Source organism: Hipposideros armiger, unplaced genomic scaffold (assembly GCF_001890085.2).
Source record: "Hipposideros armiger isolate ML-2016 unplaced genomic scaffold, ASM189008v1 scaffold_36, whole genome shotgun sequence".
In the NCBI taxonomy this organism is placed as follows: domain Eukaryota; kingdom Metazoa; phylum Chordata; class Mammalia; order Chiroptera; family Hipposideridae; genus Hipposideros; species Hipposideros armiger.
This window is the reverse complement of record NW_017731386.1, coordinates 5,896,457-5,910,587: the sequence shown is the minus strand read 5'-3', so window position 1 is coordinate 5,910,587 and position 14,131 is coordinate 5,896,457. Positions and strand designations below refer to the sequence as shown.

At 38.5% G+C, this 14,131-nt stretch overlaps 1 protein-coding gene across 1 annotated transcript in view; it reads left to right on the top strand.

Moving 5' to 3' along the window:
- Nucleotides 1–14,131, top strand: part of GALNT1 (polypeptide N-acetylgalactosaminyltransferase 1) — a 91,338-nt gene that overhangs the window by 68,458 nt on the left and 8,749 nt on the right. Inside the window, exons 8-9 of the mRNA XM_019637899.1 lie at nt 1,300–1,480; nt 2,338–2,477. Coding sequence (XP_019493444.1) covers nt 1,300–1,480; nt 2,338–2,477 — 321 coding nt within the window. The remainder of the gene's footprint in view (nt 1–1,299; nt 1,481–2,337; nt 2,478–14,131) is intronic.

The window sequence follows — 14,131 nt, the reverse complement described above, 5'->3', positions numbered from 1 at the left end:
TACATTATAAACTATTTTAAGCAAATAATTCAGTTAATAGTGTACCTGTAAAACTTATACAAGATTCTTTGTTTTTCATTTCTGTTATTTTCAAGAAAGTAATTCAAGCTCTAAAAATAAAAAATAATTTGTAGTTTGTATATGTAATTTCACTTTCTGTAATAGGCTTTGTCCCCTTGGTGTAACATTGTTCTCTTACATAAAACCAGACTTTACCAGCTTTATATTTTTCAATGAAAAGAAAAGGCAAAAGAATTCTGAAATTATTCTAAATCAGTTTAACCCAGTGGAGGACCGTAAGTCTTATGCATTTCACGTTCACTAAAATCAATATTATTTAAATGACACTGTATATTCCTGAAATAATCAATTTGTAGACACATAGCTAATAGTGGAAACCACACTGAACTGCACAGTAATTTAAGCTAGCTAGCTCATTTTGTTCCTATTGGGTCTCTGCCTTCTTATGAAAGGAGAGGTTTGGACTCTAGATCATCTTGAACATCCTGTCCAGGTGTATCACTTTATGATCCTGGGAAGACATTAAAGTAGACACAATAAATATTTAACAAAATCAAAACTTTTAAAAATATGTTTTAATTGTAGGTAGTTGGTAGATTTTTAACTTATGGAATGATGTATTTTGAAAGGAGCAGGGATAATTGCATTAAATTAAGGATGTCAAACCATACTTGATGATCTTTCTTTTATCCCCTTTTTGTTTTTATGCTCACAGAGACAAAAAATCATGCTATCACTGTCTCACTGAATAACTCGTGAGAGATCCAGTTTCGATTCCTAGGTTCTGTTTAATGTACATACTATGACCCAGGTTTGAAGAAGGGACAGATAGGACTCTGACTGAATACTCCATGGTCACAGATTTTTTTACTACGAACCAGTAATAAGTACATTATACACACAACAAACATAGAAAACAAACATTTCATGAAACAGTATGTCCTTGTTAGCAAGTACTGCTTGCAGTTCATCAGATTTGAATTTATGATCCTTTTATGAGTCATGGCCTCAGTTAGAAAAATATTGCTCTAGACCTCATGTCTTTTCTGTATTTAGCCTTTAACCTGTCTTTTCTGAATTTAACTTTCAATGTCTGGTTTAATCAGAACCAGAAATTAGAGAAAGGTTTGCCCCTAAGGAAGCACTGTCTTTGTGGCCATATAACAGGAGCTCCACTGTCTGCTCTCAATTCTGTGAAGTTCCAAGGATGAAACTCAGTAGATGTAAACAGATTTTTAAACCATCAGTGTTTAAAACTGGTCTTCTTGATGTTTTCAGATTTGGCAGTGTGGAGGAACTTTGGAGATTGTTACTTGCTCACATGTTGGACATGTGTTTCGGAAAGCTACACCGTACACATTTCCAGGAGGCACAGGGCAAATTATCAATAAAAATAATAGACGACTTGCAGAAGTGTGGATGGATGAATTCAAGAATTTCTTCTATATAATTTCTCCAGGTTAGCATTAGTTTGCAGTAGAAATACAAGGCTAACTTTTTTGTCCCTTATCCTAATGCATTCTGAGCAGAGGTAAGAAGGTGTGCAAAGAAGCTTTGAGCAGAGGCAAAATGCTCATCATAAGTTATTGTAAGGAATAAATGAAATCACACACAGCATAAAAAGCACTTAGAAAAATGCCTAGTATAATATATCACAATAATAACAAACTGTCCAGGTCAGTATTGTAGAAATTATTGTTAGTCCAGGTGTTATCCATGTGTGTGAGGTTTGGGTTTTGTTTTTGACATAACTGCAATGTTTAACATTAATATACAAGTGCTGAGTATCTCAAGGTCAGTGCAAAGCCCTGTACATGCCTCAGGGGACTTCTCTCCAGGAACTTTTCTCTGCTCTTCAGAGTTTTATGGGGATAACTGTACCATTGGCTATAAACCTGCCTGATATTGTTACCATTCTATCCTCATTTTTAAATTACCACAAGACTGTTAAGTAGCAGCGTGCACAATTCAGTGAGTTGTGAGAGAAACCTGACTGGGAACAATTGTTCAGTTTAATATTTGGGCAAAATAAGTCTTGTTTTTGCCTTAACATGTTAAAGTTTTCTTATCCCGTATAACTTATATTTATAATATTATTGACCTGTATATCATTCTTACATAAATTTAATTTTTCTCTGAAAAACAATATATTTACTTGTTTTATACTTTGGGAGGTGGATTTATGGTATATCACTTGTATAGACACACATCGCCAAAATGGTACTTTTCTGATTTATCTGTCTTACTAGATGTAATGTATAAATAGAAATGTGTTACCCAGTAGAACATTAATCTGTCATTCATTTCTTTTAACAGGTGTTACGAAGGTAGATTATGGCGATATAGCATCAAGACTTGGTCTAAGACACAAACTCCAATGCAAACCTTTCTCTTGGTATCTAGAGAATATTTATCCTGATTCTCAGATTCCACGTCATTATTTCTCTTTGGGAGAGGTAAAAAAATATGTATTCTATGTGGTTATTATGTTCTCATTTATTTATCAAAATCAATAGAGGTTAAATTTCCAATAAGGGAGTACCTTCATATTAAAACATAACCTCATGTGTGGAAAAGTTCTTATTAGATGACACAGTCTACCTCATAACTTGACATGTTAATTTTTTATTATATTATATTTTATTAAAATAAGAATGCTCCACCCCTAGCCTTTTACAGTTGGACTCGTGTTACAATATATTAGTATCTTCGATAGATTCCTTATTTTAACAAACTGACCCATTTAGTTGAAACCATATACTCCTGAAGCTAATGTCCTTCTGTTAATTGGTCCGAATCAAAGCTTGAGGAACTTCAAGGTAAAGATAAATTGTAAAGAACTGACAAGGATACTTGAAAGACCGTTGATCATTAATTGTATTTTTAGCATTCTTTTTTTTTTTCGTTTGGGAGTCCTAAATCTCAGTTTGGGCAGGGAGGTTGGAAAGAACGTTGATAAGATGTTTGTTTCTGATGATGCCTTTAGTTATTACTCTTCAGATTTGGTTAATTTTCTTGAAACCTGATATAACGTGCTTATTAATACTTATAATTAGTTAACACAATTAGTTGTGCTCTGTAGTTTGGCCTTTGTATCTTTGTGGGTGCCCACAATGTAGGGTCTGATGTGAAAGAAACTTCTTACCTTCTGGTATAATTACCAGGATGATCACTAGAAACTATTTCTTGTGTCCTATTCCACAGTATTCCTAAAATTCTGATAGCCATCCATTCTATCTCCCAGCCAAAAATATACTCTGTGTATGGGAAACCCAAATAGCCCTTCTCTTTAGCCTAGGGGTCTGATCAAGTCAAGGATTCTGTTAGTTTCCCGGGGTTGACATAATAAAGTACCACACACTGAGTGGCTTAAACAGTAGAAATTTATTGTATCACAATTCTAAAAACTAGAAATCTCAGATCAAGGTATGGGCAGGTTTGGCTCCTTCTGAGGTCTGTGAGGAAGAACTGTTGTCTGCCTCTCCCTCTCCCTAGCTTCTGGTGGTTTGCTGACAGTCCTTGGTGTTTCTTGGTGTGTAGAAGCATCACCCCATCTCTGCCTTCATGTTCACATGGTATTCTCCTGTGTGCAGGCCTGTCTCCAAATTTCCCCTTTTTATAAGCACACTAGTCATATTGGGTTTGGGCCTACCCAAATGATCTCAATTTGATTACCTCTGTAAAGACCCTATCTCCAAATAACATCACATTCTGAGGTATCAGGTTAGGATGTCAATGTATGAATTTGGGGGGACACAGTTTAACCTATAACAGGACTGAGCTATGTGAGGCTGGGTTACATATTTAGAAAGCCTTCGTTCATTTCTGGCTCATGTATGTTTCTTAGGTCTGGTCCTCCAGTGCTTTTGAATAATCGCATGGAGGGGTGTCTTATCTCCTCAACCCTGAAAGTTTTGCCTTTCCGAGGTTTTGAGAATAGTACTTTAGCCTCCCGCATTATTCAGGGACACTTATTTTTTGCAGGTCTTCTCTCTAGCAAGAATTTCTCCTAAGCACCAGGAGATGCCGAAGGAAGTAAATGAGCAAGCCATATGAATTTATGGAGAAAGATTATTCCGGGCACAGGGAAAAACAAGTACAAAGGCCCTAAGACAAGAGTGTACTTTGGCATGTTGCAGAAACAGCAGAGAGGCCAGTTGTCTGGAATGGAGTGAACAAGGGGAGAGTAGTAGAAGATAAAGTCAAGACGTAGTGAGGGTCAAATTATATCGCGCTTGTAGGCCATGGTAAGGACCTTGGGTTTTATTCTAAGATGGGAAGCCATAGAGAGAGAGAGAGAGAGAGAGAGCAAGCTTTCATTGGAAAAGGCTCAGATTGTCTGCTGTGTCAAGCAAAACTATATGGGCACTAGAGTAGAGCTAGTGTATGGGTGAGGAAAAGAATAGCCAAGGCTTATATTAAGACTCAGCCTGAGAAGCTGAAGCAGCAACATTAGCATTACTGAAATGGGAAGCCTGTAGAGCAGGTACAGAACGCATTCAACAGTGCCATTTGGGACATGTTAAATTTGATTCAGGTAAAGATACTGGGTGGGTAGTTGCATTTAAAAATCTGTAGCTTGGATGAGAGGCTGGGGATGGAGTTCTAAAATTAGGAGTTGTCAGTATATAAGTGGTTTTTTAAGCCACAGAACTTCATGAGGTCACCGTGGGAGGACTGAGGACCAAGCCGCAGGAAAGTCCATCCACAATGTAGAAATTACGAAGATGAGAAGGAATTAGCCAAAAAAGATTGAGAGTGACGTCCCAGAGACTAAGTGATGGACTTGTTTCAAGAAAGGGAAGGTGATCAATTGTGGAACACTGCAGAGAAGTCACGGAAGATGAGTACTGAAAATTGGTCATCAGATTCAGAAGAGAAGTTGTAGGTGAGGGTTCCCATGGAGATGAGTAGTGACAAAATCCCTGGTGGCTTCAAGGAAGACTGGAGAAAAGAAAGTGTTGTAAAGAGCAGAGAAATGGGTGGTAGCTGGAGGGCAATATGGGGTTAAAGAAGGGTGTTTTGTTGTTTGTTTTTGCTGATAAAACATGATGCAAATGACCCAAAAGAGAAGAAAATGAGAAGATGCCAAAAACAAGCCACTGATTGCTGGAGTCCTGTGGGAGTTGGATGGGAGGTGATTAGCTCCAGTGCACAAGTGGAGGTAGTGGTGGGGGCAGGAGGAGAAGGCACTTATCCACTGCAACAGGAAGGAAGGTAGAGAGAATGGGGACTAGTGTAGGCCAGTTGTAGATTTGGGGGTAGAAGCTGGTAGTTTGTGGTGGAAGCGTGAGGAAGTTCTCTGATGACTTCCGTTTTGTCAGAAGAACACAAGATCTTTGGCTGAAAGTGAAGAGAGGATGTTGTATCGTGATAGGGGTTTAGGGGAAAGAGGAAGAGATGTAAAGTAGAAACATAAGACATGGGAAAGCAAATAGATCCCAGAGGGGCTGGATGCTGGTGAGTTAGAGTGAAACCATTCGACCTGATGGCGTGTTCTCGCATGCCAGGGCAAGCACAGGTGCCTGTGTTTGTCCTTAGTAGCTACTGAGGCTCCTTCAGGGTTGAGGGCTCCCTACCTCTAAACTGTGTGGTGCTTTAAGGAATTCACCCTCAAATAAGTAAGGAGTATGCAGAGTTTCTTGCCTCATTAATGAGCATCTGTTCCTTTTGCTGTAGCCTCATTCCAGTCAGGAAAGGCCCGGGGAGGGTAATGTGCCACAGGAAGATTTATAGCACTTGCTTCTATAACTTGCCTTTAGAATAGAGAATGAATTTGGTTTTTGTCCTTTAACTGACCCAATTTTGGACAACACCTAGGCATTCTTAGCTGGGCCAGAATACAGGTGTGTTACAAAGAGCCACTTGTCTAAGCCATAGTAGATGATTGCCAAGGCAAACTTGCATTTTGCCTGCCTCTTGCCAGCTGGCTTTCTGTACAAGGAATAAATTTAACCCTCAGCGGCTTGCCTGTTATTGCCTTATTAACTAAACAGCTGGTCTTAAACTTGTATGCCTTTAATAGCTGGCCACACTATCCAGATGGAAGCTCTGATTTCTGGGGCCGGGTCATTCTCAAGCACCCACCACAGTGCAGCCAGTCATCCTGTGCTTGTGATCATAGCTCCATCTGTGTGAGCCTTCCTTCATTAGAGACTGGAATTTAGCCTTTCAAGGATCTTCTGTCATACTTCAAGGGCCGAGGGATACCTGAAATCATGGGATTTTAGAGTAGAAAGGGAAATTAGAAGGTACAGATTTAGTCTCTGGCATCACTGAGTCCGATTCTCATAAGCTCCTCTAGCCCCCGGAACTGAATAAATGTTTTATTGTGATATCTAATAGTTGTTAATCCAGGAGATGAATATTCTAAACCACCACAGAAAGCAAATAATCCCTTCAACAGTTTAGCCAGGCTTACTGACTGACCAGTTGCTTCTCCAAGCAGATCTGATAATCCTGAGATTTAGTGAGCATGAACTCCATGTCAAGCACCAACCTGAATGCTTCACCAATATTAACTCGTTTACCCTCACATCAACGCTGTTGAGATTCAAGTGCTATTATCCCCCTTTCACGGAAAGTAAATTGAGACATAAGGAAATGGTTTAAACAACATAGCTCAGGTCACAGACACAAAATGGAAGAGATAGGATTTGAACACAGGCAGACTGGCTTGAGAGCCTGTGCTCTTAACCACTAACACTCATACTCTTATATTTAACCAATCTTTACGTTATGGCAAAGAGTAAAACAGTGACTTCAGATTCCATCATACTAGATTCCAAAAATCCTTTAACCACTTTTGTTGTCCACCCTAATGGAGGTACGAGGATTCTGGAGGAGACGATAGCAGAAATGAAGGAACTTAGGCTCTGATTTCTTGCCTGTTTCCTAGGAATGAGTGCATTCACAATTACTTTCAACTCCTAAAGTCAAAAATAATATTTTAGTGATAGCTGTATACAACTAAGGTGCTACTTCAGAAAGAGTTGAAGAGTCACTGGATCTTATGTGGATACAGAAGGGAAACAGACAGTTGTGGGCCTACTACATGTCAGTTTCTGCTAGGCCTCTGTATGTGTTGTTACCTCATTGAGAGATCTCAACAAACGTGTGTGTGTGAGAAAGAAACCGTTATCAGATGAGAAAATGAGGTTTCTACAGCAGTGTGTCCCAATTACTGTGTAAAGAATGTTGCTATCTGTTGTCCCTCAAGATGCTCAATTAGAAAGGCAAGGGTATGGGGAGTGGATTTTGTAGCCAAAAATATTTGGGAAATGCTGCCTTTTATATCCTGTACCACCAGTCCCTGCCTCTACCAAGAATCGCAGCATGTAAAAGGCTTTTAGAAGCCTTTCAGTAAAGAAGACTATTTAAATTTGTTTAACCCAGTATTTCCCAAATGTATTTGATAATAAAACCCCTTTTTTGGTGGCACATATGTCCATACCTGGCCAGACACTGTTGTTCAGAACGTACTGACCTGCCAAGGTCTCATAGCTAGTAATGGTCGAGTTGGGAGTGAGGCCCAGGTCTGCATGTGCTCAAACTTGCTCATTCCTATCCATCTGCCTCCAAAAACCTTGAAAGTGCGGTATTTCCCCCATCACCATAGTTCCGATACTGCTATGATTCAAGTAGAAAGCTTCCTGCTTCTAATAACTCCTCACCCTCTAGCATTCTCACAGTTGTACATGGTGCCTGCGACTGATTTGGTTTGGCTTATTGGCAAGTCTGGTTCTGTAAAAAAAGATATGCTATTCAGTCATAGACAAATCCTATAAAAGACCATTAGCCTCCTAAAGTTACCCCTTGCTATCATTTAGATCCCTGAGGACTTCTAATTCCAGAAAGTATAAACCTGGGCATTTCCACATCCTCTGATCAGTGTGTGATAATGACTTCAGTAGCATGTTTGTGCACTGTCATCACGGGCAAGGAGCCCTCACAAAATGTGGAGGACTTTTCTGTGTGTCAGCGTCTAGTCCTGCACATCCATTGTGGGAGCCACAAGCCACATGTGGCTATTTAAGTTAATTAAAATTCAGTTCCCCACTCACACTAGCCACACATAATAACAAGAAGTAAAAGGGGGGAAAATGATAAAGTGCTCAATAGCCACATATGGCTAGAGGCTACCATATTGGACGGCACAAATATAAAACATTTCCATCATAGAAAATTCTATTGGACAGTGCTGGAAACATTAACACAAATAGCCAACAGCAGGGGTTATCTACCTAATTTGCCATCATTACACAAATCTCTCCCTGCCAAGGCCCTAAGTTGACATGTCCACATTTGCTTGTCAAACCCAGTGTTTTAAAAACTCAGAACTACTGTATATCCTCTATAATTACCTTGACGCTCAAATAATTTAGAATAGATACATCCTAAAACAACTTTCATAGGGATGTACTATATCAGATTCCCAAACCATCCTGTCAATAGTTATCTTCCTGCTATGTTAAAGATAACATCAGGATCATATTTATACTACAGTGAGGAAAAGCTCCCTTCTTTTCCCATATCAAATCGGTCTTAGTTTAAGCGTTCTTGATAATTTAGAATCTCGGTTGCCAGTAGACATCCTGATCATCACCAAATACCAGGGGTCGGCAAACTGCGGCTCTTTGGGTACGTTCCATGTCAAAAGTCTGCCGACCCCTGGAAGAGCCATTTCTGTCCCTCACAACAATTTAAAAATTACTCGAGAGCCATAAATATATTTGTACAAATAAGGAAAATTTAAAGTAATATTATAAATGAAACTATAATAGTTTTATTTTTGTTTTCAATTTTACTTCAGAGCCTGTGGCTTGCAAGCCAGTTTGTTGACCTCTGGTGGCTCTTCCGTCTCAAAAATTTACTGACCTCTGCCAAATACTATGTTACCAAACAAGGGGACTTCTCTCATTTCTCTTTCCAAGATAGTCAAGCTGTAACTTGGAATACAACTAGAAAGAGTTGATAGTATAACAAGACCATTGAGCATTCTTTGTCAATCCACACTATGTATACGAAAAGATGGGACAGAGTCCTTTAAATCATGGGAGGACCCAGAAGCTAGCCCATCTTTTTCTTAGATTGAACTTGTCAGAAGGTTCCCACCTTTTTTTGCATTTTGGAGGAGGGAGGGGTTAATCCTATTTTTAGAAATCCAACAAAGAAGACATTTGACTAGAACATTCTTACATTAGCCAGTCTTAAATTGTTTCATGTATTTTTTCTTCCTTTTCCCTGATAACATGCCTACATTTTATGTCACACTATAATTTCTAAGTGCTATTTTTTTTTTCAGTAACTTTTTTAAGTGTCAGATTTTGGATAACCAACTCTAGTACCTATTTGCATCCCATTATAAACACTGGAGCAAGTTATATGTCACCACCTTTTCTACCTTCAACACCTTACTAGAATAGAAAGCTGGCAATTGGTTACAGAGCCTTAAAGCTATATGGAATTACAATTTTGAACATCTGATTCACATCCCTAAATGTTTGTTCCTAATATTTTCCTTCTCCAAACAGTTTTCAAAGTTAACTGCCACTAAATGAACACATTAACTGGCATCCTAAAAGGCAGAATTACTCCCCAAACTCACCCCATAGTCATCCTGGTTTTTCATGTCCTTGAGAAATCATCTTACAAACCCCCATAGTGAGGTAGTCCACNCCTTATACATCTTGTGTTGACTGCATCTCTTAATTGCACCATTTTCTCTTGTGCTTCTGTGTTCTGTGCAGTAGCATGCTGTGCAGGCTCGTAGCCTAGGAGCAGTAAGCTGAACCACATAGCCTGGGTGTGTAGTGGGCTGTTCCATCCAGCTTTGGTTTCTATGATGTTCACTCACGATGAAATCACCTAATCGATGAATTTCTCATGACGTATTCCCATTGTTAAGCGGTGCTTGACTGTAGTTGGTGTCAAATCTGAAGTTTACTCCAGAAATGCCTGACTCGTAAAGCCCATTGTCTCAAACAAGTAAACTGTACAACATCTGTATAAAAAACTACAACCATGCTGATTCTCTTCCAGGTTCTATTCTTATACATTTATAAGAGTTAAAGTATATAATACTGAAACTAAAATCAATGTTGACATAAACTAAGACATCTGCAAATGTACATTGCCCTTTGCTAGTTTCCACTTTGACCACAACACAGAATGACTGGAAGCTAAAGTATACAATCATTAGATTTTAACTTCAAATAGGTACAGAAGAGGCCTTATGAAAACGAGATGTTCCAGATAAAAGAAGTAACATTAAAATAGAGCCATAAATTAAAAAGTGAGATAAATGTGTGTCGATAAACATATTTCACATTTCCTTACAGATGTATACACTTATAATGCTTAATGCAAATTCCTACACAGTTGCTTTCGAGTCCTTACCCTGACCAGGGTGCTGTTTCACATTCATGAGTGTGGGTCAGTGTGTATCTGTTAATCTCCTCTGTCCTTTTCAAAATTATCCTAAAAATCAACATGACAGCATGTTGATCTTGAAATCTAGAATGTGAACAAGTAGACAGGAAGAGCTGTGACTGTATCTATCAACCATTTATTAAGGATGCTTTATAAATCTTAGGATTGCTTTTGATTTTGAATCTTCAAAAGGACTTGAGTTTTAAAGACTTGAGGTTTAGAATTAGAATTAATTTGAACAGCCTTATCATAGGGAAATGAAGCAATTTTGAAATAGCTTTTCGAAAATAGGTTGAGGATCCTAAATTAGGTACCACTAATCTGATCATATTTTTAGGAAACTGAAACACAAAAAAGTAAAATTTCTCCCGGTGTTACAGAGCTTATGGCAGAAATGGACTTAGAATTCAGGTCGTCTTACTGCTAGCCCCGTATCACCCCCTGTACCTCAGTGCCTTTCTCCTTCCCATATAGCTCTTAATGCTGTCTTTACATACATGCCTTTTCTCCATTGGTATTAAATAATTTATATTACAAAAACAACAAAAAAACATTTTTCTACAGAGGACTTTAATAATCACCAAAAAATGTGATGGTTGAGAGGTTTTGGTTTGATTTTTGTTTTCCATGTTCATGTTAAGACTTTTTTTTTTTTTTTTTTTTTTTNAGGCAGAATTACTCCCCAAACTCACCCCATAGTCATCCTGGTTTTTCATGTCCTTGAGAAATCATCTTACAAACCCCCATAGTGAGGTAGTCCACATGTATTCCTACTAGCAGAAGAAGGGAAGAAGGATATTCCCTAGAAACTGTCTTCTCAGTCACCCAGGTATAGGAGAACCAGCTTGGAGAGCACGTGTCTCCTTCAGCTTATTGGGTCTTCGGAAAAGTCATAACGCATGTTTGCAAGAGATGACACTTTTCATTTTTGGAAGTACTGGAGTCATTTGCATCTGTGTTATTGCTATGTCATTTGACAGCTGATAGATCTAGCTTCATTCTAAAAAAATTGAGCGATTTGGTTGAGTTTTGGAGATTTTACAACAAGTTGAAGATGGAAGACCAAACTGCATTTTCGCCATATTTTACTGTTTTACTTCCATAAAGGGAAGAATGTGCATCAAGCTTGTGAAAAGTTGCATAAAGTTTATGGTGACAATGCTCTACAACGTCAGTGCCAGCGATGCTTCATGAAATTTCATGCTGGTAATTTTGATCTCAACAACGCTCCTTGGTCAGGGAGGCCCACTGAGTTTGATGACGACGAAATAAAGGCATTGATCGAGTCAAGCGCATGTTACACAACACGAGAGATTGCAGAAACTTTGAACATCCATAATTCAAGCGTTCACGACCACCTGAAGAAGCTGGGATATGTAAGCAAGCTCGATATTTGGGTTCTGCATGAACTCAAAGAAGTTCATTTGACAGTACGTATAAACATCTGCAATATGCTCATTAAACGTGAGGAAAACGATCCTTTTTTGAAGCAACTGCTAACTGGTGATGAGAAGTGTATTGTTTACAACAATGTGGTGCGCAAATGGTCTTGGTCCTGACGTGATGATTCGCCTCAAATGACATGGAAAGCAGACATTCATCAGAAGAAGGTTATGCTGTCAGTGGTGGGATTTTAAAGGTGTCATGTTTTTTGAGCTCCTACCAAGGAACCAAACAATTCAAATTTGTACTGTTGGCAATTGGACAGTTTGGGTTTGTTCAGAGTTTGTTAATTGTAAAGGAGTTGTGTTCCATCGCAACAACGTGAGACCACACATAAGTTTGATCACATGTCAAAAATCATTAGAGCTTGGATGGGATGTGTTGTCAAACCCCACATACTCACCTGACCTTGCACCATCAGATTTCCACTTGTTTCGTTCTCTTCAAAACTCATTGCATGGTATAACGTTCAATTCAGATGAGGCTGTAAATCAGCATCTTGTTCAGTTTTTCACCAGTAAAACAGGTCCTTCTATGAACGAGGAATTATGAAGTTCACTGAAAGATGGCAAAAGGTTATCGAACAAAACGGGCATTGATTGATCTTTGTTTTTTATATAAATATATGACCTTTGAAAAACAGACAAAATATGTCACGACTTTTCCAAAGACCCAATACAAAGATACCACACATTTGTTGAGCCTAATCCTCTCTCCCTTATAATGTTAAAGCCACCCAGGGACCAAAACATCACCAGCTACCCTCCACAGAAGTTCCTACTTCACCTCGAATGTGCGGGGCATCGCTCCAGTACTCCCCTGCAGTTTAAGGAGTGCTGTCAGGTCCCACTAGACACCCACGACCAGGTCCCTGACCACCCACGTCACGGGGCCTCACTGACCACATCTTGCTGATCAAGGTTCATTGTTGCTCTTTAATGGTTGGTAGAAAGCAGTGGTTTCTAATCCTTCAAGAAAATCTACTTTTAACACGTATGGTCAGTAATGACCCCAAGGGATAGAGACTTAGATCTCTCATGTCAGAAAACAACCCCCAATTATTCATAGGAATGTTGTAAGGATGGTATAAGCTGTTACATCCAAAACTCGTAGAACAATGCCTAGCCAGAGTAAGTGTAATTTATTTGCTATAATTAGCATCAATTATGGAAACAATAACATGTTGATTTATTATAGGATAGTTATAGAGTGATAGGAAACCCTATTACATTTGGGGAGAATTGTATTAAGTTTAATTTTGAATTTGGTAAAAGAGAAACAATTATTTAACCAAAAGGCCATTCCATGTGAGAGAGTAGGAAGCTGAGGATAACACTGGGTCTTCTCTAATCGTCCCTATGGCATTTATTACTTTTCTTCAGCAACCTTTACATCTGTATTTGAAAGAAAAATATTTGAGGAAAAGAATTGGAAAGTTTTAATTTTTTTTCAAAAGTACAAGGAAATAATTGTTTTATATGAATATGTGAGGTAAAGACTCATCGTGTCACAATCCGAACTAAATTCTTTTTCAAGTAAGATAGCCATGATCAAGTATTGCACAAAGATGTTTCATTCAAATTTGTATCTAACTATAAAACGTTATAAAATCTATGAGGTAATAAGTTTATTAAAATAATGTATTAAAAAAGATAATGACTTACATGGCAAAAGAATTTCTGGATACTGATGTGATGGATGGACCCAGAGAAAACAAGGACCCTGAGATTTCCATCTTGAATAATTGGACAGATTTTGGGATTATTAACAAAAATAGGATATCAGGAGAAAGGGGGAATTTTCAGAAGAATGATAATGATGTTTGTTTTAGATAGCAATTCTCAGAGTCACGAGTGGAGTGGCAGGGGCATATTAAAATACCAGGATGAGGAAGTATTAGCATTAAAAGTCCTCTTTTGCATGAAGTGAGTTTGAGGTTCATGGAATAGCCAGAAGGTGACTAGCAATAAAGTAGCAATGCAGACTGTTACTATTTCTGAGCATACTACTGTGTGCTAGACTGAGATAGGTACGTGGATGCATTGTCTTACCTAGACTCAGCGAAGAGCTGACATTACTACCCAATTACTGTTAGGAAATTGATTTCAGAGGGTTTAGGTCATTTGGATTTAAACATAGGTTTCACACCAAAATCCCAGTTCCTATTCCTGACTGCCTGTGAATTATGCAGTTTTTCACACTATGTCCTTGTACTTTTATAAGAAAAAGAGGCATC